General features: G+C 43.2%; 1 protein-coding gene across 11 annotated transcripts in view; it reads right to left on the bottom strand.

The window, feature by feature from the left end:
• CACNB2 (calcium voltage-gated channel auxiliary subunit beta 2) overlaps positions 1 to 25,652 on the bottom strand; it is a 508,378-nt gene that overhangs the window by 63,814 nt on the left and 418,912 nt on the right. For 9 of the 11 annotated variants that reach the window (XM_033931292.1, XM_033931290.1, XM_033931291.1 and 6 more), the window contains 2 exons: positions 23,126 to 23,259; positions 7,551 to 7,631 (listed from right to left, as the gene is read on the bottom strand). In XM_033931292.1, the coding sequence (XP_033787183.1) occupies positions 7,551 to 7,631; positions 23,126 to 23,259 (215 nt within the window). Of the gene's footprint in view, positions 1 to 7,550; positions 7,632 to 22,959; positions 22,980 to 23,125; positions 23,260 to 25,652 lie in introns of all 11 variants that reach the window. The other 2 variants (XM_033931294.1, XM_033931297.1) reach the window with 1 other exon arrangement.

Genomic DNA, 25,652 nt, shown 5'->3' with positions numbered 1-25,652 from the left:
TATTTACCCCCACTCTCTGTTTCCTATCCACCAACCAGTTTTTAATCCATGTGAGTATTTCACCCTCGATTCCATAGCTCGACCGGATCACCCTTGTCTATCTGTCTGTTAACTCCCTCGAAGAAGTGTAGCAAGTTCATCAAGCAAGATCTTCCTTTACTGAAGCCGTGCTGGCTGGTCCTCATTAGATTGTGTCCGTCAAGGTGGTCAGGGATTTGGTATGGAGGTCAGACTCACCGGTCTATAGTTTCCCGGATCTCCCCTCAAACGTTTCTTGAAGATTGGCGTAACATTCACCACTTTCCAGTCTTCCTGAATCCTTCCCGATTTGATCGACAGATTGGTTATTGGTTGAAGCAGTTCAGCTATAACCCCTTTCAGTTCCTTGATTACCCTTGGATGAATGCCATCCTGTCCAGGGGATTTATCGCTTTTAAGCCTATCAATCTGCCTGCATACCTCTTCTAAACCAACCGTCAACCCAGTCAGTTTCCCATCTTAATTTCCTGCGTATTGCCTGTCAGCTTCCAGTATGTTGTGTATATCCTCTTCGGTAAATACAGATGCAAAAAATGTGTTTAGTTTGTCGGTGATGGCTTTGTCCTCCTTTAGCACTCCCTTTATTCCATGGTCCACCAATGGCCCCACCGCTTCCTTCAAGGGTCGTTTCCCCTTAATATATCGAAAGAATGGCTTGAAGTTTTGTGCCTCCTTGGCTTTTTTTCCTTGTAGTCTCTTATGGCACCTGCTTTGATGTTGTTTGTGCTTTTTCCAGTTTTCATCCGTTTTTGACCTTTTCTATTCCATTCCTTAAACAAAGTTTTCTTGTCTCTGATCATTTCTTTCACCACTACAGTGAGCCATGCCGGTTCCTTGTTCTTTTTCCTCTTGGATCCCTTGTTGATACGCGGTATATATAGATTTTACGCCTCGGTGACTGTGTCCTTTAAAAGGGACAATGCATGCTCTAGTGTTTTTACAGTGCTTATCCTCTTCTTAATCTTCTTCCCACCGTGAGTCTCATCCCTTCATAATTCCCTTTTTAAAAAGAGGCAGTCCTGCCAGCCAAAGGACATAGGCATACCTCCTGCCGACCTTCATCTTAAAGGTACAGGGGAGTTGTTTTGGGAGGGAATCCAGGCAGCAGGAAGGAGTGGGCATCCTTCCTGCCGGCCTTCATCTTGAAGGTACGTGGAATGGGAGGTTGTCAGGGGGGCGGGGGATTGTGGCTGTAGGAGGGAGTGAGCAGGGGTGGGGGATGCCAGCAGGAGAGAGTGGGCAGGGGATGTTCGGGAGTGAGTAGGGGACACCAATGGCAGGAGGGAGTGGGCATCCCAACTGTCAAATGGGAGGTGGGCATTGAACAGCCCTGAGAGGCACTGGTGGAAGGGAGGAAGGAATCAGGGGTCTTTTTAAAAAAATTTGTTGGGGGAGGTTTGAGCTGTCAAGCCTTTCCTTACTGGCAGTGCCTGAGCCAATCAGTGCTCAAACATTGATCAGAAAGTAAGGGTACAACAGCTCAGACCCTGCCAGAAAATTTTGCCCACAAATGTAGCACACCGAGATTAGGGAGTCATCCAGCGATGATAGAGAATCACCTGGAATGCTCGTTTAAATATTAATGAGCTCATTTTACTACAATTTTAATATTAATGACCTCATTGCACTATATTTGCATAGCAGACTCGGAATCTGCTAGGAAGCTTGGAAAAGGGCACCATGAGCTGTTCTGATAATCAGCTGATAAAATACTGGCACGCTGAACCAGTTTAGCGACCATCATTAAGGGCATAGTAAGTTTTGAGAATCCGGCCCTTAGAGAGGTTCACAGATATAGAGAAAAAGGACTTTATTTTTCAAAGGGGTCACTAGGAGAGGACAGAGACCAAAAGTGTGTGGAGACTCCAACTGAGAAGGGGCTGCGAGTGAACAGACTCTGGACTACGCAGAGGCTGTGTGGTGTTGATCCAGCTTGGCAGGGAAGATACAGAAGCCTTAAAATGAGGGAACAGGGTGGCTCACCGCATGAGTAAAGGAGTTGCAAGAACAGAGTAGGGGAAGATAATGGAAAATATGTCAAATAGACTTTACTACAGTGGTGCCTCACACAACGAACTTAATTGGTTCCAGGAGCAAGTTTGTTATGCGAAAAGTTCGTTATGTGAAACGCGTTTTCCCATAACAATACATGTTAAAAATAAAAATATAATAAAAAAAAAAAAAACAATACATGTTAAAAAAAATAATTCGTTCTGTAGCATAAAATATGCTAAGATGACATAAAAAAAGATAAATTTTTTGTTATTATTTTTGTTTAGATAAATCTAAAAACATACCGTATTTGCCGGCGTATAAGACGACTTTTCAGTACCTTAAAATCCTCCCCAAAGTCGGGGGTCGTCTTATACGCCGGGTACTGTTTACATGCCCTTACTTTACATGCCCTAACATCTCCTTCTTTACCTCCTTACGGTGCTTACGGTAAGTCCTCCTGGCCCTGGCGACCCCCCCCCCCTAGTTGTTCGGGCCAGGAGGGAGCCTAAATCCTCCTGGCCACGGCGACCCCCTAACCCCACCCCGCACTACATTACAGGCAGGAGGGATCCCAGGCCCTCCTGCCCTCGACGCAAACCCCCCTCCCCCCAACGACCGCCCCCCCAAGAACCTCCGACCGCCCCCCCAGCCGACCCGCGACCCCCCTGGCCGACCCCCACGACACCCCCACCCCCCTTCCCCGTACCTTTCTGTAGTTGGCCGGACAGACGGGAGCCAAACCCGCCTGTCCGGCAGGCAGCCAACGACGGAATGAGGCCTGATTGGCCCATCCGTCCCAAAGCTCCGCCTACTGGTGGGGCTTAAGGCGCCTGGGCCAATCAGAATAGGCCCGGGAGCCTTAGGTCCCTCCTGGGGGCAGGGCCTGAGGCACATGGTCGGGTTGGGCCCATGTGCCTCAGGCCCCGCCCCCAGGAGGGACCTAAGGCTCCCGGGCCTATTCTGATTGGCCCAGGCGCCTTAGGCCCCACCAGTAGGCGGAGCTTTGGGACGGATGGGCTAATCCGGCCTCATTCCGTCGTTGGCTGCCTGCCGGACAGGCGGGTTTGGCTCCCGTCTGTCCGGCCAACTACAGAAAGGTACGGGGAAGGGGGGTGGGGGTCGGCCAGGGGGGTCGCGGGTCGGCTCGGGGGGCGGTCGGAGGTTCTTGGGGGGGGCGGTCGTTGGGGGGAGGGGGGTTTGCGTTGAAGGCAGGAGGGCCTGGGATCCCTCCTGCCCGTAATGTAGTGCAGGGTGGGGTTAGGGGGTCGCCGTGGCCAGGAGGACTTGGGCTCCCTCCTGGCCCGATATTGTGTGGGGAGTTGGGGAATCGGCGGGGCAAGAGGGCTTGGGCTCCTTTTTGCCCCTATCGTGTCGGGGAGTCGGGGGGGCAAGAGGGAGCCAGGCGGAGAGAGGGCAGTTAAGCGCAGTGCCTGCGCGGAAGGATGCAGCTCGGGCGACTTCGTTGTGTGAAACGAAGTTCGTTGTACGGATCAAGACATAAAGTTCGTTGTGCGCAGCGTTCGCTGTGCGAGGCGTCCGTTATGCGAGGCACCACTGTATTTGCTGTTTGATCCAGTTTCAACTTGCACACTTAAACTAACATGTAAATAGTTTATGTTTGACTCTGCAATTAAGTTTAACAATAAGAGTTCCAGTTATCAATTGCACCTTAGTCTCTCCACTTGATGCCTTGCTGAATATTTAGGTAAAGGACTTCGTTCTGTGATTGAAACCCCGGGATTGTGATCTTCCAGCCTACTGGGTTTACCTGGCCCTGGCCTGCACCCAAGCTCAAGAAATATCAACTGAAAGAATTTCCCCGCTTAGAAGAAATCATCTTTTTGTGAGCCCTGATCACGGGTGCCCCGACCTTGATGAGCTGGCCAGATCCAGCAAACTGCAGGCTACACCTATAAAGAAACTTGGGATAACTGGGGGTGCCTAATTGTGGTTGGCATGTGGGCAAGTTGTTGGCAATTTCATGGTTGAGTGTACATATAGAGGGGCATAATCAAAACATATGTCTAAGTTTGATTTGCCAAAAAAGGCCTCGAAAGCTATACCAAAATATAAATAAATACCAAATTATGTAAAAATACGACTAATAAATAATTGGTATTATGAATGATGTTATCTTCAGTGAATGTCCCTGGGGATGATACCACAAATGTATATGTGAACCTTAAAAAACTGTGAATAAAAAAATGAAAAAATAATGAAAAAATGATAATTAATCAGACAAATCAAAAGAAACAATCAGTACGGGCCGTATGCTCTCGTTTCAACCAATGGCCCCGGGCAATGCTTATGCAGTGACATGCACTTAGAAATGAATCTAAATAAACCGTGCCCAGTACATCATTTTATTCTTTTGAAACGTGTCAAAGAATGAGTGAAAACACTATCTTCCCCAAGCATGGACTTCTGAAGAAAAGATCATTAAAAAGAATATCTCCCTGAAACCTCATGTACAAAAACACCAAATTGTGAATAATTATATGAAAAAATTATAAGCAAAAAATAATAGTAACTCCAAATCAAAAAACTTACTAAAACAAATAAGTGAAAATATACAATATCCTCAATCTGTGTATCAAAAATTCAATGTGTCTGTCAATGAAAAATCTGAAAAACGTGATGCAAAGTAGAAACCAGTAAAAATCAATAAAAGTACTTAGCTCAGTCCTTTCAGAACGGGATGAGGTTCAAAGTTCAAAGTTCGATAATGGTTCTGTGATGCCTCTACTTGATCAATCCCGCTCACTTACGAAATGCTTACGAAATAAGCATTTCGTAAGTGAGCGGGATTGATCAAGTAGAGGCATCACAGAACCATTATCGAACTTTGAACTTTGAACCTCATCCCGTTCTGAAAGGACTGAGCTAAGTACTTTTATTGATTTTTACTGGTTTCTACTTTGCATCACGTTTTTCAGATTTTTCATTGACAGACACGTTGAATTTTTGATACACAGATTGAGGATATTGTATATTTTCACTTATTTGTTTTAGTAAGTTTTTTGATTTGGAGTTACTATTATTTTTTGCTTATAATTTTTTCATATAATTATTCACAATTTGGTGTTTTTGTACATGAGGTTTCAGGGAGATATTCTTTTTAATGATCTTTTCTTCAGAAGTCCATGCTTGGGGAAGATAGTGTTTTCACTCATTCTTTGACACGTTTCAAAAGAATAAAATGATGTACTGGGCACGGTTTATTTAGATTCATTTCTAAGTGCATGTCACTGCATAAGCATTGCCCGGGGCCATTGGTTGAAACGAGAGCATACGGCCCGTACTGATTGTTTCTTTTGATTTGTCTGATTGATTATCATTTTTTCATTATTTTTTCATTTTTTTATTCACAGTTTTTTAAGGTTCACATATACATTTGTGGTATCATCCCCAGGGACATTCACTGAAGATAACATCATTCATAATACCAATTATTTATTAGTCGTAAGTTTGATTTGGACATTGGGTGCTAGTCACCCAAAGTCGGTAGGGCACAAATGTTCATTCTCAAAAAAATACATCTAAAGTATACTTTTTTCAAAAATCAGCCATCTGTACGTCCAGACCACCACTACGTCTAGCTTTATATTCTCATCCAAATATTCATCCAAGTCCCAAATGCCAAGAACAAGACCTTTTGGACGTGGGACAGGCCAACATTTTGATGGACTGGCAACAGAGCAGTGAGGCACCTTACAGGGCACTGCTATGAACTTCACAAAAAAGGTGCCACATAAATATCTCAACAGAACTCCCATATAAGTAATGTTGAGCACCTAAAACACCCCCCAAACCCACTATACCCATCTGTATACAACACGAATAGCCCTTATGGTATAAGGCAGTGCAGTAGGGTTTGGGAGTTTTTTGGTGGGTTCACATATTCTACCATTAATGTAGTGGTTAGAATGGCTTATGGGCCTAGGCCCTCCTCTCTATGGTTCAGTAGCCTACCCCCTAGACCACTTAAGCCACTTTTATGTTGCTCTACTAGTCTTTCCTATGCCAGGTGCTGATGTTCTGGAGGCAGGTATGTTCATTTTTATTCCGAGTTTTATGGCGGGTGAGGGGGTCAGTGAACACGGGGGGAGTGTGTGGAAGACTTTACTTTGTCCCTGCAGTGGTTATCTGGTCACTTTGGATACCTTTTTTGGCACTTATACCTGTTTTTAGATCGCCTAAGTCACAATGTATAAGTTCCGTCCAGGTAGCCTCGTCAAACTTTCAATTCCAATCCAATCCTTAGGTTTCTATACCGGGTCATCCCTAAGAAAGGGCTCAATTTGGTTTACAAGAATTGATTCCTCACATGAACTAGATCATGACAATTAAAAATAAACAAAATAGATTATCGCTCTAACCACTCCTCCAAAAATGCCCCTTTTTGCTCTGGGCACACAGCGGAATTCTGAGGCCTAAAAAGTCAGTGGATACATCTAAAAAGCCATTTTGATTGTCGGCACTTGGATGACCTTCCTTTTTGATCATCCAAGTGCCGACTTGGGCGGATTTTTAGATGTATTTTTGTTTCGATTATAAGCCCCTTAGGCATCAAAATGTCAGTATTCTGTACATTCAGGCAGGTAAATTGCAAGTATGTAAATGCAAGAAATTTGTTATACATAAATTTGATAACACCAAGTCCAGGTGATTTACAATTAAATAAATAATTATACAGTTAGGAGGGAACTCCATAAAAATTAAAGAAAAGATGCAACACTTATACTAAATATAAAAGTTTACACACAAACAAACCAAACACACAAACAAATCACATGTCTGCCCCTGTTATCTGTCCAACACCAACCTGTATAAAAATGTAAAAAATGTTTTTTCTAATTTTGATTTAAATTAAATTGCCCTTTATTGGTCTTGAAACTTCAGGTACCATACAGCATTGCTGGAACATTCTTATGTTGGTCCAATAAGCAATATCATTACCTATAAAGAATCTATTTATTTACCAGATGGTACCATTTTTTTCTGTTCCAGTTTTAGCAGCACATGTCAGTCAAAAGTTAAGATATCTCCTACTTTTCAATCTTGATACACAAGTAAAAGGCACTCAGGGCCTGATTCTCGAAACGCACATCCTGATTTCAGGTGGCAGTAGGCGTCCTACCACCATTTGGCAGCCAATCGGGACACGCATTTTTAGAAAAAATTGAGCGAGGATGGACGCCTACATTGTAGGCATCTGTAGCGCTTCTATGGAGACGCTTAGGGACACTTAAGCATGACCAAGGTGGGGCGTGGGCATGGCTTTGCCCAGAAGTAGCTTTGGGTGTGCATAAGTGTCCCTACAAGTCTCTGTAGGTGCGAGACAGATGCCTTAAATTTAGGCCTGCAAAATGTTGGCCTACATTTAAGGCATCTGTTCAGCGATGTAGATGCGATTCTTTATAGGATGCCAATGCATGATTGACATGCGATTGGCGTCTTTTAGAGAATCAGACCCTCAGAGTCTAAGCACATGCTATACAGTAAAACTTGCTTACTTCATATCCCTTTAAGGAGGGTCCCACTAAAACTACTGGTCGCATTGAAGGCACTACGTCATAGGGAGGGATGTGCTCTGTCTATACAAAGAGAAAATACTGTCAGAATAAGCACAAAAAGGAACTGAGATCATTTTCCATTTCAGTAACATTGCAGAAGCAATAGTGAAAAACGCAAAGATACCTCCCTTAATCATTACTTTTACCTCTCAGGTTGACAATTATAAATATATACTGTAGATTTGTTGATTCCCTAATCAGTATTTGTAAAGCAGGGATCTTTGCAAAATTGTAGAAAATACAATGAAGCAGGAGAGAAAGCAGAGCAAGGAAACTCAGGAATCTCACCCGCCAATTCACAATCTCATTCTTCCTCGTCACTTCCTGTTCCTTAGCTCCACTCTTCATAACCTACCATGCTTAAAACTTTTAGTGACACTTCTATAAACTGCTGTGAAACATGTACAAGTTTTACAGTTTCCTCAGTGAATGGGTTGGAACACTACTTAAATAACATATTACTCTATTTATAATTAAAAGAATATCAACAGCAGAGAGGGGCCAGATTTTTTTCAAATGCAAATGAAGCACTATTTTCTCTTGGGTATAATTTTTGTGAAAGATGATAATGGCTCTGTTTTATAATCACTAGGCTAGCTTTTCTATTATTTTTGAACAACTTTCCACTTACCACCAAGTAAGCAAAATAAGTAAACTTTTGAAGACTTTCAATTATTTGGTTGGGAAGGGGGAATTTTCAATAGATCAATGTATACAGTATAACAACTGGGGCAATTTTCAATGTGCATGTACACAAGTCATCTACCTCTGAAAAATGCCTAAAGGCAGGGCCGCCATCAGGGCAGTACTACCAGTCCTGCATTCAGGGGCCCGGAGCTGACAGGGGGCCCGGGCTCCCCAGTGTTCTCCCCAGCGCTTTTCAGCCGGGCGCAACGCCCAGCAAATTTAGATGCCCGCCCGGCTGTCATCTGCCGAATCCTGCTGCCGCCACTGCTTAATGCGCAGCCTGAAGAGCCGCTGAAAAACCCGCCGGACTTTAAACAAAAAAAACCCCAGCAAGCGGCTCGAACCTGGCTTCCATCCGAAACCGGAAGTTACGTCGGGGGGTAGAGAAGAGAAGCCGGCACGGACCATTAGAGCCCCGGAACATGCGGGAGATAGGCCAGCCATGGAGGGAAGCTTACTTGCTCTTGCTTACTTCGGGCCTTTCTCGCTGCCGGGTCCTGCCTATTTTCTGTTTCCGTGAAGGCAGGACCCGGCAACGAGAAAGGCCCGAAGTAAGCAAGAGCAGCAAGTTGTAAACTTCCTTCTTTCGCTGCCCTTTGGGAGATAGGTCAGCGACCAAGGGAAACTTGCAACTTGCCTTTGTCTGTAGCGAATCTGCCGGGTGTGTGAGACAGGGGGGGAATGGGAGGAGTAATGCTGCTGCACCCAATTAGGGGGGAGGGGGAAGAGAAATGCTGCTTCTGCTGTACCCAATTGGGGGGGGGGAAGAGAAATGCTGATGATACTGCTGTACCCAGTGGGGGGAGGGGGAAGAGAAATATTGCTGCACCCAATTGGGGAGAGAGAGGGAAGGAGGGAGAAGGAAGATCAGGAAAAGGAGGAAAGAGATGCAAAGACCATGGGAGGGAGGGAAAGGAGATACCATACCATGGAGTGGAAGAGAGAGATGTCAGGGCATATGGGGGGGGAAGCAGGGCCAGATTAAAGGATAGGCCCAGTAGGCACAGGCCTAGGGCCCAAAATAGTCAGGGGGTGCCTGCCAGTGCTGTGCTTTGTGGCCTCACCCTTGCTGGATTCGCTGGCAGCAGCAGCAGCCTCATCATCATCACCGATCCGACCCTCCTATCTCTCCCTCCTTCCCTCATCAGTGACATGCCAGAGGGAATCACGGCAGGAGAAAGCCCTGAAGCAGCTTGCTTAGAGTAGAGCAGTGCTGTTTAGAGTCTTGTGATGGGAGGGAGGGATGGAGAGGTAGGAGGGTTGTGGGGGGGGAGAGTAGCAGTCTGCCCCGGGTGTTCGACCTGGCGTCATGAACTTCTTCGGCTAGCATCAGCATTTAGAATTCTGTTTCCATGAAGGCAGGACCCGACAGAGAAGGCCCGAAGCTGACAACAGCAGCAAATTGTGAATGCTGCTGCCTGAAGAAGTTCATGACGCCAGGTCATGGGTGACAGAAGGAGGAAAGGGAGCAGAGGGGGAGAGACTTGCTGCACTCAACTGGAGGGAGAAAGAAGATGAGGGAGGGAATGAAACGAGATGCCAGGGATTGGAGGGAAGGGAGGGAGGAAGAGACGCCAGGGCATGGAGGGAAGGAGGTATGTATGCCAGACCAAGGGAAAAGGAAGGGGGAAAGGAAGGAGGAGATGTCAGAGCATGGAAGGGGACGGGGAGATGGAAGAAAAGGAAAGGAGTGAGATGCTAGAGAATCAGGGAAGGGAAGATACCAGACTGTGGGGTGCGAAGGAAAGAAAGGAGAAGAGAGAGATGCCAGGGCATAGGGGATAGGGTGGTGACAGAGAGAGAAAAATGGAGAGGTGGCAGAGCTGAAATCAATCATGTACAAAGGAGAAGAGAAGGGGCACAGGATAGACAGTTTATTGAAGGAACATAAAAAGAGGGAAGATGCCATATAGAAAGGGGAGAGGGCGGACAGTGGATGGAAGGGGCTGATGCTGTATGGAAGACAGAGCGGACAGATGCTGGTTAGAAAGAAGAATGAAGACAAGATGATTAAAGCAAAAATGACAAAAGGTAGAAAAAATTGTTTTGTTGCTTTACGTAGAATCAAGTAGTATTGTATCTATTGATTAAAGTTTATAAATAGGAAATGGAAATAAGGCAGTTTTTTGGGGACTAAACCCCTTTCCTCAGGTCAGGACAGGATACCATAACAGCAGGCGTGCCCAAATGGTCGAGTGCGATCGACCAGTAGATCGCAAAGGCAATGTGAGTCGATCGCGTTGCCTTGGCAATTTTTTTCTTCCTGCCTCCCTGAGCCAGGCCAGGCGCTTAGAAGCGCCGGACTCACAAGACTTCACTTCCGATGTCAATTCTGACATCAGAGAGGAAGTTCTGGGCCAGCCAATCGCTGCCTGGCTGGCCTGGAACTTTCTCTCCATCGTTAGAATTGACATCAGAGGTGAAGTCTTGTGAGTCCGGCGCTTGTACATTCCTGCCCTGGCTCGTGGAAGCAGGGAGAAATCGGCATGGTGGCTTAGGGGGTAGGGAAAGAATCGGGGAAGTGGAGAAATTGGCGCGATGGCTTAGGGGGGCAGGGGGAGAGAGAAAGAAAGAGAGACAGAAAAAAAAGGGGAGGGCCAGAAAGAAAAAATATTGGATTTATAGTCAGAAGAAGGAAGTGCAAACAGAGACTCATGAAATCACCAGACAAAAAGGTAGGAAAAATGATTTTATTTTCAGTTTAGTGATCAAAATGTGTCTGTTTAGAGAATTTATATCTGCAATAGCGTTTTTTAGCGCAGGGAGCCTATGAGCATCGAGAGCAGCACAGGGCATTCCCTGCTCTAAAAATAGCTATTGCGATTTAGTAAAAAGGGAGGGGGTATATTTGTCTATTTTTGTATAGTTGTTCCTGAGGTGACATTGCACAGAATCGTCTGACTTGACCTTTTTGAAAACCCAAGGAATATAAATGATAATTAACATTTTCTCTGCATACAGTGTGCTTTGTGTTTTTTTTTTTAATTTTATTGTTGGTAGATCATTTTGACTTGGTCATTTTAAAAGTAGCTCGCAAGCCCAAAAAGTGTGGGCACCCCTGCTGTAGAGCCATTTCTTGTATGACTGGATGAGCTATATTTATCTTTTTTTTTTTAGTTGTTTAAATTCATGCAGAAATAAATGGCTAGATTGAACCTAATGACTTCATTAACGCCTGTCCCTTTTTTTAACTTCTATACCATTTGAAAGAGGGCAAATACTTCTTAAATTTAGTAAAAATATTCTGGCACAAGTGTCAAACCTTAAAAAAGGAAGTCATATTGAGCATTGGAAAATAATAATAATAATTAACTAATAAAAATAGGGCTCCTTTTACTAAGTTACGATAGTGGCTTTAGCGTACGCCACGCGCGCTAGATGCTAACGGCAGCAATGAGCTGGTGTTATTTTTCCCACGTAGAGCAGGAGTTTGTGCGCGCTAGACATATGTTAGTTTAGAATAGATAGGTATAGATTAGTTTAGGTTAGGTTAGGGCCCTGCTGAAAGAGTCTACCTTGACGTGGTTGCAGGCTTACAAATCTTTTGGTCAAAGAGTGCGGTGACAGAGAAAAGTATGTGTGTATTCGGCCCATGGATGAAGGGGGGGTCAGGGGGGGAAAGGGGTGCGTGGGGGGCCCAATAGGATTGCTCAGTAAGGTGCCCAGAAATTTCTGATGGCGGCCCTGCCTAAAGGTAATTACATATTTTGCTCATTGCTTTCTTTCTTAATGACAACATATGTCAAGTGGAAACACTTTTTAACCCTTATATGGCATCCTGGCCCCGTCCAATGCATCCAGAATGCATTTTGGCCATTTTGAAGATGACAGTTTTGAGGCAGGTACAAGTGGACATCGTTCCTACCTCATTGAAGGTATGGATCTGAAGGGGGGAGCCTATGCAAGAGGTCGTGGGGAGGTCCTCACTAGACACTAAGGACTTTAAAAAAGTCAGATTAAGTGTATGTGTGTGTGTGGGGGGGGGAGAGAATAGTGCCACTAAAAATCTGTTTGTTTGTTTTTAAATGGGTAAAAGGGAGGGGTAATGGAAGGGAGGTACCCTAGGCACAGGGATATAAAAGGAGGTTAGGTAGGTGCCCCAGACGCTGGGGCAGGGGTTAGACAGATGTCTGGAATGCTGGGCCAGATGGGAGGGCTTGCCCTACAAACTAGGGCATGCTGGTTGGGTCTGCTAGGAGCAGGCAAGAGGTTGTTGGTGCAGAAAGCTAACTGGGCAGGGAGGTTATGTTGGGTTATACTTGCCACAAACTTGGGGAAAAATTCATGCAATAACTGCGTCGCAGGCCATTGGTTTTCTGCATTACTGTGACATAACTAGAGCCTCATATGCATTCATTTGAATGCAATCTGGGCTAGATTCTATAAACAGTGCCTATATCGGCGACATCTACAAAAATGGATGCGTGTCAATTGCACTTAGGTGCAGTTAAGAGAATCACAGCTAAGACGCCTAAGAAAAAAACTTAAGACACCTGCAATATAGGCATCTAAGTTCTTTAGTCAGTCGCACCTAATGGCGCCTAAGTTCCACTCTGCCCTTAACCATGTCCACTTAGGTGAAAGGCGCCATTAGACCTCCTTCAGTAGATGCGATAATGGCGCCCACACTGTAGATATGTCCTCGGAGCCTACTACTTTTTTAAACAAAGGTTTTAATGTATTATGCAATTTTGGCTACAGAAAGAATCTCCAAATTTCTGGCATTAGAGGAATCAATTGCATGGTTTATTTTTATTTGAGAGTTCGACATTCGCCTAGAAAAACTCATCTTTTTATGGAGGTTTGGGATCCTTATATTCAGAATCTTTCACCAAGAATATGAAGTTTGGTAATGATTTACTATGAATTTAGGTTTAATAATTACATTCCAGTTATTTATTTTAATTCTTTATTTTTGTCAACTTTCATCCAGGGTGTGGGATTTCATTTAGGGGGTAAGGTAGGGGGGGAGTGGATGGAATTAAGGAGGGTGTAGATAAAATTGGATTAGTCCATATGGAAATTTATTTTGAAAGAATGAAATAAATTTGTATGAAATATTATTATTATGATTCTTATTGTATTGAATGTATTTTTGTATTATCTTATTGTATTGATTATTTGATTCTTTCAATAAAAATTGTTATAAAGTAAATGATGTGGTCATTTACCGCGCCGATTAAAGTCAATTAAAACAATTAAGTTAAACGGTGGTACAGCGCCTACTGCCACCTAACAGGATGTGACCCTTTGTGTCCATGTATGCTGTGTGAGGTAATCCCATGCTCAATCTCTTTTTTGCATGGCTCATGCATGTATATGCCACAGTATCCATGCTGCTAAACTGGTGGTAGCCTCCTGCATCAGCCCCACAGTAGAGAATGACACGGGGACAATTTTTCCCGGTTCCCGCAGGAACTTATTTACTTCACAATAGGGGATTGTAGATTATATGGTGGGCCTAAAAGTATCCAGGGAATTTCTGCAACAAGTACTAGCTTCCCTGCCCGTATAATTGGGTGAAACAGGACCCGTTGGTCTAGAATTAAATATAAAGCTAAGTGCATTCCATATAGTTGCAACATTGAAATTCTGGATATTTTTGAATGAACAAGAAAAATTACATGAGTAAAAAGAAAAAATAAGTAAAAGAATAATATAGAGGTTTTTGGACCAATGAATGAGAATGGAACTGATGGAAACTGACAGATGTATGTTTTATTAAAATCTGCAGTCTGGTTTTCTGAGGTCCTTTCTCCTATTGTGAAGTAAATTAATTGACTGCATTAGTCAATTCATTAAATGAAAATACAGAGTATATGATTTGGTGAAAAGTATATGATGTATCGCATTTTTATGTAAATAGGCCCCTTTGTGGTAAAACTCTTTGGATAATAAGGACATATTGCAATCAATTACAAAACTTTCTAGGTGACCCCCCCTTCCTCCCACACGAGAAAAAAATTGGCAAGAAAGATGCCCACTCCCTCCTGCCAATGGAAGCCCCCCCGCACCATCCTCCTTCCCCACAAAAAAGAAAAGGCAGAAGGGATGCCCACTCCCTCCTGCTGCCGGATGGTCCTCCAAACCGCCCCTTGAACCTTCCCAGCACCTTTGTGTGAAGAGAGCAGGAGGGAGGCTTGGTCCTTCCAGCTCTGAGGCCCACTGATCCAAAATGGCAGGCCTTCCCTTCCTCAGTGTATCATGTGATGCACAGGGAGGGGCCTAAGGATTATGATGAACCGCCGCACAAATTATTTGCAAGCAAAATTTTTAGTGCATCAATAGTTCTTTTAGAATTGGCCAAAAATCGGCTCGGAGCGAAGTGGACCCACAAGGTCTTACCGATCCTGTTTAGTGCATCTAGCTCAGTGTGAGAGTCTGCTCCAAATTTTGCAAGCCAGGGGTGGTGCATAACACTGCATTTTCAAATGCAAGGTGTAGGCAGTCCCATGTGTAGTCCAGTAGAACCTGCCTATGTCTCACCATTGAAAATATGCTGATGCAACACCACGTAACAAAAACATGAGCAGAGGCTCTCAAGCAGCTTAAGAGAGTGCTGACTGAATTCATATGTCTGAAACTAGTGATCAACAGTGTCAAGCAATGCTTCATTTTCAAGACTGTGCTCTATGACCACAATCCAATAAACTTTGCATGCTGGGAAATCCCTGGATTTGTAAGAAGAGTTTAGAATCACAGTTCCAGATCTCAAAATTTCTCCTTTCTAGTACTGGTATAATTTGCACACTGTCCATTTTAGAAATGCTTTGCCTTAGGAGGAAGAAAATATTAAAGGTAAAAGTTTCAATCTCATGAAACAGACTTTTACAGACATTCTAAAACTTGATAATATTACTATACATTTTAACAGAAAACCATCGATGCATCACTAGAGTTTCAAATGTTATGAAGATGGGTTCAAACAAACAAAAAACAAGAGAACAAGGAACATTTTTTTATAACAATAAAACACAAGACAAACAAAATGGTGCACAAGAAGCTGCATGAAAGCAATCTAAAATAATAAAACCCCTGAAATAGCTCAATCTAAAACATAAAAAGCTGCTAAGTGATTCAATCTAGCCTGAAATTTTCTAGGTCCATGGCATCTTAAGCATGTATTGTGACCCTGCTTACCCAGTATAGTGACAAAAGCTCAATATGTTTACAAGCAAAAACAATTGCATCACATTTTGTAATCTGAAATGTGAGCAGAGTCTGATGCAGCCCCTAGGAATGGTCTACGGCAGGCTTACACATGATTTGGTAGACGATTATTGAAATCAACATTTCTGATAACAATACCAGTACGTACTGGTGATGGTTAGTACAGAAGCTTCCTTATTTGATGGAATATTTGTGGCTGCCTCTTTCTGCTAACATGGATAAAGTCTGTCTCCTAAGTGAAAGATCAATAGGAAGAAGTAATGGTCATTTTTATTTTATAATATTTGCAGGGTCTAATGAAACAGTCATACGCTTTGCCAAATTTCGGTATTTTGGACCTGTAAAATGAAGGGTGTGGTATATTGGATACATATTTGGTGGCTATAAACATAGTAGATGATGATATGGTACATCCAGTCTACCCAACAAGATAAACCCCTGCCAACTTCAGGGTATAGACCAAGGGTGGGCAACTCCAGACCTTGAGGGCCAGAATCCAGTCAGGTTTTCAGGATTTTCCCAATGGCTATGCATGAGATCTATTTGCTTGCATTGCTTTCAGTGCATATTCATTGGGGAAATGCTGAAAACTCAACTGGATTCCAGCACTCGAGGACTGGAGTTGCCTGGCACTGGCTTAATTTTCAACTAATAGAGTTACTGTTGAAGTCCTCTCCAGTCCAACCATATCTATCTTGCCATGATCGGGACACAGACCATAGAGGTCTGCTCAGCACTAGCCTTTCTTCCCAGCTACTGGATTTGCCACTCGAACAAAGATGTGGTTTTGATTCCCTTCTCTGTCCATACAGGAATCCTCTGTGCCCTTGATTATATGTCATGCAGGAATGTGTGTTAGTCTCAGGAACTCTGTTTCTTATGATGTCAATATAACACGTTCATTTTAATGAATATAAGCAGGCCTAATTTTTTTCCTACTGAAAATATCACGTCTAAGGTGTTTCAGTTAATCATTTCGCTAGACTGAGAAAAATAATTACATAGATTTTCTTTCCAGGATTTTATGCAACTAGTAATTGCACTGTTTGAAGATAAAGAAGGATCTTCTTTTCTTTCCCTCATGTTCAAAAATATTTTTGCACTATCCAGCCCTGCACATTCTCCATTTTGCCTTTCACAGTTAATTATAGTAATATTTTTCTAGAAGTGATTAAAATCATATGATACCTCTTCAACCATAAATACAGTTCCTGATAGCAGGGTTTGTGGAGCCATAAGTAGAATTAGAACTAGTAATACAAGCTCAGAGCCTAAAAACTTTGCATGGTTAAGTATTAATGGATGGACAAAGAAATTGACATTTTTTTTAAAGAAAAGTATTTTAATATCCACGGCCTGTTGAGTAGGACACAGCAGAACAGAACTGAGCTCCTAAAAATATTTTAAAAGCTGGTCAAAGGTAGAAAAAGGAACAAAATTACTCTTCAGTGTTTATTTGGGGGGAGAGGGGCAGTCAGTTCATGCACCTCTGTCAGCTCCAAAAGGGGTGTCTAATCCCACTGTATTTTGCTGATGGTCAGAGGAAGAGGAGGTGGAAACAGCGAAAGAGAAAATATACACTTGGAAAAATGTATAGAAGATTGACAAAGCGAGTCTGCATTTTCCACGGGTCTAGATAACTGTAGATTTTGCACCTAAGAGGTAATTTGATAAAGTAGGCCTGTGTAAATATTTAGAATACTAACATATACATGTGTATTATGAGGATGTGGAGAATGGGAGGAATAAAAGAATGTGGAAAATGAGAGGAATAAGGCTCCACCTGGGAAAAAGTTCCTTAAACATATTTTCTGGCCAACATACAGTCCCATTGGAAACTCTCCTGTAGTTAAGCCAAGGGCCAGTAGAGGGCATACCCAGCCTCTAGTCTGAACAAACAGTTTCTTTGGCTTCAAGGAAAAGGAAGGAAGTTCAGGAAAAGTATTGGATGACACTACAATTGCTGAAGGCAACTCCCTTGAGGTGAGAGGGAGTCTGAGACAAAGAGGTGGAGAAAGGAGAGCGTTTATATCAGCCTATGGAAGTCGAGAAGCCTGAGTTTTCTGAAGTAGGGGGGAATTGATGGTCTTAAGAGTGATCAGTCCCAGTCCAACCAGAGAACGTTGAAGCAATGGAGGTTGGTGTCTGAACCTGAGAGGATGTTCCCCCCATCAAGTGAAGCCACAAATTATCCTGCTATCCTAGGAGTATCAGAAAGAGGTAAAGTGAAATAAGCTGTATAATTTGAGTTGGTTTTTTTTACTTTTCTTTTGCTAGCAGAGCAGGACATAACAGAAAAATAAGGCTGTGCTGTTATCACTGACCTCTGTAGCACCAAGAACCCTAAGTAAACACATCGCTAGGATCTCATTAGTATTTATATGAGTTCTCCTAGCGATGCATAAAAGGTACCCCCCTCCCCGCTTCGTTTCCAATCTCTAATTACCTGCAGCTCTGGAGCTGCCGGTAACTGTTCTGCACACACACCACAGGCACAACAGCATTAAAAAAAACCATAGCCCTGCTGGCAGGGGGCCCAAAACCGAGATCCCCTGACATCCCCCTCCCCCAAAACCAAGCCACCCCCTCTGATCTCCCTGACCACTCCCACCACCCCAAAACAATATCCTGGCAGTCTAGTGGTCTGTGGTGGGGGAGTCGGGTTGGGTCAGGACCCCTCCTCAGCTCTAGAACTTTCCACCCCTGACACCACTCCCAAGTACTTTTTGTCGAAAATCAGGCAGGAGGAATGCCCACTCCCTCCTGCCTTGAAGAGCCGCCTCTTCAAAATGGTGGCCGTTCCTCCTCCCGGTGCATTCTGGGATACACTGTGAGGGGCCTAAGATCCTGATTGGCTCCTGGGATGCACTGGGAGGGGAAAGGACTGCCATTTTGATAAGGTGGCCCTTCAAGGCAGGAGGGGTAGGCATCCCTGCTGCCTGATTTTCGACAAAAGGTGCTGGGGAGCAGTGTCGAGGATGGAGGGTCTTCAAGTTGGGGGTGTCTGACCTGAATCCCCCCAGCCCACCAGAATTTTGTTTTGGAGTTGTGGGAGGGATCAGGGGGTTCAGAAGGTGGAGGGCTTGGTGGGAGGTGGAGGTCCCGGATTTGTCAGGGAGTCCTAGTTTTGGGCTCACACAACTTCTTTCTTTACTTTTTTAATCGGCTCAGCTGTGTTAGCACAACAGCTGCACCCATTAAAAAAGAAAACAAAAAAAAGCAGCCCCTTCCTGCCAGTTGAGCTGATCGGGGAAAGGGGAATCCCCGATCAGCTGAGCCAGCAGGACTTCCCTGAAGCCGCCGTGGCTTTGAGGAGTCCCGCCAGATCAGATGATGGAGGATTTCCCTGCCCCAATCAGCTGAACCAGCAGGCAGGGAGAGCAGGGGTTGCTTTTTTTGACAGGGCATGCAGGAGGGAACAAGCACTAGGCACAGTTCCTCCTCTCTTGTACCTGTGATTTTCCGCACCAATACTATGCATATAATTTGCTATTGTGCTGAGCATTGCTGATAAAAGAAAAATCACTCCTACCATGGCATTTTTTACCATGGTGTTGGAGCATTGTGCATCTGGCCCTAAGTAAGTACGAGGGAGGGAAGGCGCACGCAGGGCTGGGAGTCAGAGAGGTACCAATGCCCCCACCAAGATAGTGCCTGGGTCAGACCGCTAACCCCCAAATACTTCGCCATTAGCTGTTATGAAGGACTGAAGGAGCAGATCTGCTAGCTGTTTCAGCCCTAGGCTTGCAAGGAGGTGCCCAACAGGGAAGATTAAAAATCTTAAATGTTTAAAAGAAGGTACTGGAGTGCATTCAAACACTCTGAGACTCCAACTGTTCAAAAGTTAGAACCTGTTTTCTTTTCTCTAAAGTGTTTTGTTTACTTAAAGGTGGAGCTGAAAGGCTCAAATGAATGTTGAAATCAACTCTTGAGATAGAAAGAGACTTTAGATGAATGATCCAATAAAACAACAATCTATATGGTGGCTATTAAAACCCAGGTGGTGATGAGGGAGGTCTCATTTGTAAAGCTCGTAGGTGTGGGTGTGTTTGAGGATAATGGAGAAGCAGTTTTACCAGGAGTATTTGGAATTTCCTTTTTGTCTTCAGTGAGAAGGGCTGTACCCTCATCCTTGTAATTAAGATGGACTCAAAGTCTAGATCCCAGAAAAGGAATTTCTCTATGTGTTGAAGCCAGGCATACACCTCTTCTAGTTGGTTGCGGAAGTAGTGTTGAGCTGTTACTCTCACCCTCTTGTAGATTTCCCCTCTTCCACCACACTCACTACTTTTCTTCCTTCAAGTCCACTCCATCTGTCTATTCATTCTGCTACCTCTCCAAGTAGCAGTCATTTACCAACCTCCTGATTAGTCTCTTTCTTCCTTTCTCACTCCTGGCTTTTCTTCTTTTTTGAACCTTCATCTCCTTCCCTCATTTTTAATGATTTTTAACATTCATGCTAATGACCTCTCTGACTCTTATGCTTCTGTGCTTCTAGCCTTAACATCCTCATTCAATCTTAAGCTGTGCTCCACAACCACTACACACCAGAATGGCCACTACTTTGGTCTTGTCTTCTCCAACTGCTCCATCACAAATTTCTCTACTACAGTCCTCTCCTCTCTGACCATCAACTGATAACTTTCACTATTCATCACACTCCCCCCTCCCAATCTCCACCAATACATTTAAGAATCTTTAGATTATTGACCCCTTGAACTCCCTCCGCCACTGTTTCACCCTTCCTCTCAACCACTATGCTACAGAAATCTGTCAATGAGGCTGTCTTCTCCTACAATACCATTCTCTCCTCTGCTCTAGATACTCTCACTTCCCCCAATCCACATTCTATAAGGTGTGCCAATCCCTATCCCTGGCTGACCTCTAAAATCCACTACTTAAGTTCCAGTTCCATGTCTACTGAATGTTTTTGGCTCAAATCCTGCACTTAAGCAGACTTCATATATTTTGAATTCCTCATGACCTCTTTCCAATCTGCTCTTTCACTTGCCAAACAAGACTACCATACCCATTTGATTGACTCTTTCAGCGCCAACCCTTGCCATCTCTTTGCCACATTGAACTCTCTACTCAAAGTGCCCTCACCTCCAACCCATCACTTCCCCCCCCCCAGACTAAGGCTGAGTACTTCTATGGCAAGGTTCACAAGATTAACCTTGAGTTCTCTACCAAGCCACCTCCATCTCTCCCTCCCAAAGCCCACTCTGTCAACTCTCCTTTGGTCCCTGCTACCTTTTATTCCTTTTCTGAAATCAGTGAAGAGGAAACTGCACATTTTCTTTCATCCTCCAAACTCACTGCCTGCTCCTCTGATCCGATTCCCACCCATGTACTCAGCACTATCTCTCCTACTGTCATCCCTTCCATCTGTCACATCTTCAGTCTATCACTTTCCACTGCAACTGTCCCTGATGTCTTAAAATATATCATAATTATACCACTTCTCAAAAAACCTTCACTGGACCCTATGTGCCATTCCAGCTATCACCCCCATCTCCCTCCTCCCCTTCTTATCCAAGCTACTTGAATATGCTGTTCATTACCAATGCCTTGACTTTCTGCCATTCCTAGCTATTCTTGACCTACTCCAATCAAGCTTTTGATCCCTGCACTCTATAGAAATTGTCCTTGCTAAAGTCTCCAATGACCTGCCCCTGGCCAGATCCTTATACTCCTCCCTGGGAACTCCGTTCATCGGGCAAGTCTCTCTTACCTGTACCCTTCTCCTCTACTGCCAACTCCAGGCTACATTCTTTCTCTCTTGCTGCACTTTACATCTGGAACAGACTGCCTGAGTCAGTATGTCAAGCTCTGTTGCTGGCAGTATTCAAATCCAGGCTGAGAGCCCACTTTTTCAAGATTGCTTTTAACTCCTAATTCCCATTCACTTGTAAAGCACCCAGGCCTGAGAAACGTCCTAACCCCCTACTTGTCCTGTTTGTCTGATTAAATTGTAAGCTCTACTGAGCAGGGACTGTCTCTTGAATGTTTTAGTATACAGCGCTGCATATATCTAGCTGCACTATAGAAATAAATAGTAGTAGTAGTAGTTGTTATGCACTTATATACCAATATGCAGCCTGAGCACCATTCTGTAACTATGAGTGCATCTGTGATAATAAGTAGTTTGTAGGTAGCCATACATATGGGTGTCTTCTAGGCAGAGTGCATTTATACATGTAACTCAATGTTGGGTAAAATCATATTGACAAGAATTTAAAATCAAAATCGTTCAGTACAAAATGACTGAAATCAAAATCAGTTGCAATTTCAAATTGAAATCAGTCAGCAAATGATTTCAAACCAAAAATCCATACATGGCAAGAATTAATGTATCAATAGGCTTTATGGACTTTGATAGCTTTACTACCTGAGTTTAGACTGCTGGCATTACTGACCCTTACATTAATAAATCCATGAAACCTACGACTGAATTAACATCCATCAGCAAATGAATGATGATTTAATAACTGAAAAAGATACATAATCAGTTGAGCATATGATTTCAATTCTAAAATGAAAATCAGGGTACAAGAGGGATTTTAAATAAAAATTTTAAAAAATCATACAAAATGATTTTACATAGTCATACCTAACGGTGGTATAATCTAAAGAATAGTCTGTTATGTGCATATCACTGGAGTATTTATATCGATTCTATGGCTGGTGTAAATGCTCATACCCAATGCGTATAAAGTAGGTGCCTAGTTTCATTTATAGAATATGTTACAGAATTACCTTCCTAGTGCATAAAAAGTTTAAAAATTAGTTAAATTAAAATATTTTTTTTTTCAGTACAAACTGATGTAATTAAATTACAATAATTGTTTGAACAGACTGAACCACAAGTTTATCATTTGATTAAAATAAAACCTAGAGCAGGCTCTTTAAGTGCTGTGGTTCAGTTTCCAAGTCAGGTCTTTGTGAGACAGCATGCAGAGGCCCCTGGGAGAAGGAAGGTTCCGGTACTGTTCAATAGGGTCCACATTAGCTAAGCTTCAGGGAGAGCCCTAGTTTGTGGGTATAGGATGGAATATATAAGAGGGGGAAGGGAACATCTAAGAGTTTAAAAAAAAAAAAAAAAAGGCCTCATGGCATCAAGAGAGATTGGTTCTGATTTTGCAGAGAGCTCAAACGAGGAAAAGAAAAGATTAGGGATGAAAGGAAACAGATGTAGATGAAATGACTGAGCACACACTAGCAGCATAGGATTGGCAGAATTGGTCTACTTTGTATAATGAGACTTCCCTCAGTAGCTTATTATTCCATCAAAAAGGAGAAGCACTGCAGCTTCGTTTCACCGAGTCACTCGATGAGCCATCAATCCATTTCTAATGCCTAGAACTGACGAACAGTATGATAGTTTCCCCACTGAATACTAAAATGAAAGGTCTTATAGCAGAAACTGCAGTCACTAATGCTTATGATGCCAGGAGCAGTATAAACACAGCCGATGTCAATGTAGACTTACCGATTTCTGCTTCTGCTTAGCTGGTAGCAGCGTGGAAAAGGGACAAAGAACAACAAGGCATGCATGTTATTGATTGGTCAAAAGACACAAACAGTTAACAGGACTAGTGATGTGGCGCGGTGCACTGTAGCAGGTGGACATATGACAGCTTGGATGCTGGCGTTACCTTCTTAAAGAAGGGCATTCTTTTCTCTTTGGAGTGGGGTGACGTTACACTGTTTGCACAGGTTTTAGGGGAGCGATGGTTTGCCGGAATATCATTTTCTTCTGCCTCTAAGCCAGCAGCATCTATGTCTACAGCTATACACAGACAAATAATTCAACATAATCAGGTAGGGAATGGAGCAAGAACAGGTTAAAATATAAATTAAATTATGCTGAAATTACCCAAAAGTCCAACTTTTTTTTTTAAGATTAAACTACTGGGTACAAAACACATACTGGAAAATCTGGAACGTTCAGCACATTAGGATAAAAATATGTCCTATACACAACAACAGATAACATTCCAAAAAATAAACACTTATACAATATATATATATATATATATATATATATATATATATATATATATATAATACTGCATTATTCTGTAACTAACTGCTATATGGGAAAGTTTGCATTTTGAACTTCAGACTGTACTAGTAAATAAAATAGTTAATTAATAATGTGTGACTTTGTTTTCCATTCTTTGAAGAGAAAACAAGAATTGAGCAACAAGTTAATTCATTTAGAAGAGAGTACAAACCAATTCACTTCCATATCATGGAGAGAGGTGCAACTTCTCACCTATCTTACAGTCTAATCTGATTCTGAATCCAGAGCCTAGGTTTAAGAACCGCTGCATTAAAACCATTAAAACCTTTATTGAAGCAACAATTTCAAATAAAACTTTCCAGAAACTTCTGGAATCCCCTACAATCTTAAACCTTTAGCCCTGATAGCAATCCACAATCATGCCACTCATTTCTGTGACCAATGTAAATAGCAACTAGAGCTGCAGTGGTGATATTTGCAGCTGATTGCATCTTGCCCCTCACAATGATTAAAGGCCAGGATGAAACATACATCTTTATGTCAGACCTTAGGACCTCAGGCATTGATCTTGATATACAACTTAAGATGGATGTTACAATATCAGCTTTACTTAGAAATCACTCACATCTTAACATCCATTACTACTATTTTACTCAGTTTTTGGGTTGCCAAGCAACAGGTTTTCTGTCGCAAGGGCTACTGTGATAAGCAATTTATGAAAGGTATGATTTAATTTGCAAGTTGAAAATATGGATTTAATTTCTCCCCCTCTTGTGTATATTCTAACTGGCAGATCCCAATTGAACAGTAGCTGGCAATCTACTGTATTTTTTTGCTCCATAAGATGCACTTTTCTCCCCCCCCCCAAAAAAAGTGGGTAGAAATGTAGGTGCGTCTCATGGAGTGAATATACCTGCTCCCGGTACCTTTTCTAAAATCTGTCGGTCCAGAGCTGAAAGCTCCTGCCCCTCCCTCGCCAAATTAGCCAAGGCACGGACCCCATAGGGTAATGTGTAAAACATATACAGAACTTGGCAGGAGCTGCCACACACAAAATTAGCTTCACACCACCATCTTGGAACTTTGAAGGCATTTTTAGTTGCTCTAGAATAAGCTAAGAATACAACGTGCTTATAGGACCCACTTGAGCTCCACAAGGTGACATCCAGCCTTTTTCGGATACAAAGGGTGCTCTACACCAGCCATTTTCCCACTGTCCGGACTTCCCAACCACAACAAGAGCACATGCTGAAAAGAAACCAGGACGGAACCTTTACATCAAATACTATGAAACTCACACCTTGGCTCTTTCTCGAAACTCTCTCCCAGTTTCAAAGCTCGCTCCTTGGAATCAAAGTTAGGAAAAGCCACTCTATTCATTCTACTTTACCACCCAGCTCCAGCAGACAGCTACCATCTGTCAGCGGAATAAAACTTTCCGCAGAGACCCCCTCGCTCCGCGTCAACTACGCAACTGGGGAACCACGCCCCCTTTTGTGAAACAACCTTTGCGATTGCTATATTAACTTCCGGACGACAGAATTCCAAAGAGCCTGATTGGGGGAAGAGTGAGGCTTCCGGCAACTTGCCAGCAGTTCGTTGCGCAAAGTCGCTCCAATATGCAAATAGGCTTCTTGCTGTCTTTTTGTCACGCCGGGCACTGAACTGTGAGTAGCCATTGTGATGTTTAGTATTGGGGATTGGTGATGTCACGCCTGGTTCACCGCATGTCAAGTTCGGTGTTTCGCTTCATTTTCATCCCAGGCTCCTTTTATAAAACCTGTTATTTTCGAAATCTTTAGAGTTTTTGGTCTTTGCCACGGTAAATCATGCCAGCAAGGGAGGGGCAGGAGCTTTCAGGGCTGGATCAACAGATTTCTAAAAAGGTACCAGGGGGTAGGCCTGCCCTGCTGCCTGCTACCACTAGACGTGCCTACCATTAGACGTGCCTTGTACTCTGTCCCGGCCTATCACTAAACCACCAGAGGGAGGACAGGGTACAGGGCACACCATTTGATTCAGAATTTTTTTTTTAATTTTTCCTCCTCTACAGGTGGGTGCGTCTCATGGTCAGGTGTATCTTATAGAACAAAAAATACGGTAATCAGCAATCATGAGCACACCATAACGCCATCTGACAAACTCTCAACTCTGCT

The sequence above is a fragment of the Geotrypetes seraphini genome, chromosome 2, assembly GCF_902459505.1.
Source record: "Geotrypetes seraphini chromosome 2, aGeoSer1.1, whole genome shotgun sequence".
Classification (NCBI taxonomy): Eukaryota; Metazoa; Chordata; class Amphibia; order Gymnophiona; family Dermophiidae; genus Geotrypetes; species Geotrypetes seraphini.
The sequence above is the reverse complement of the archived record's forward strand: the minus strand, read 5'-3'. Positions and strand labels throughout refer to the sequence as shown.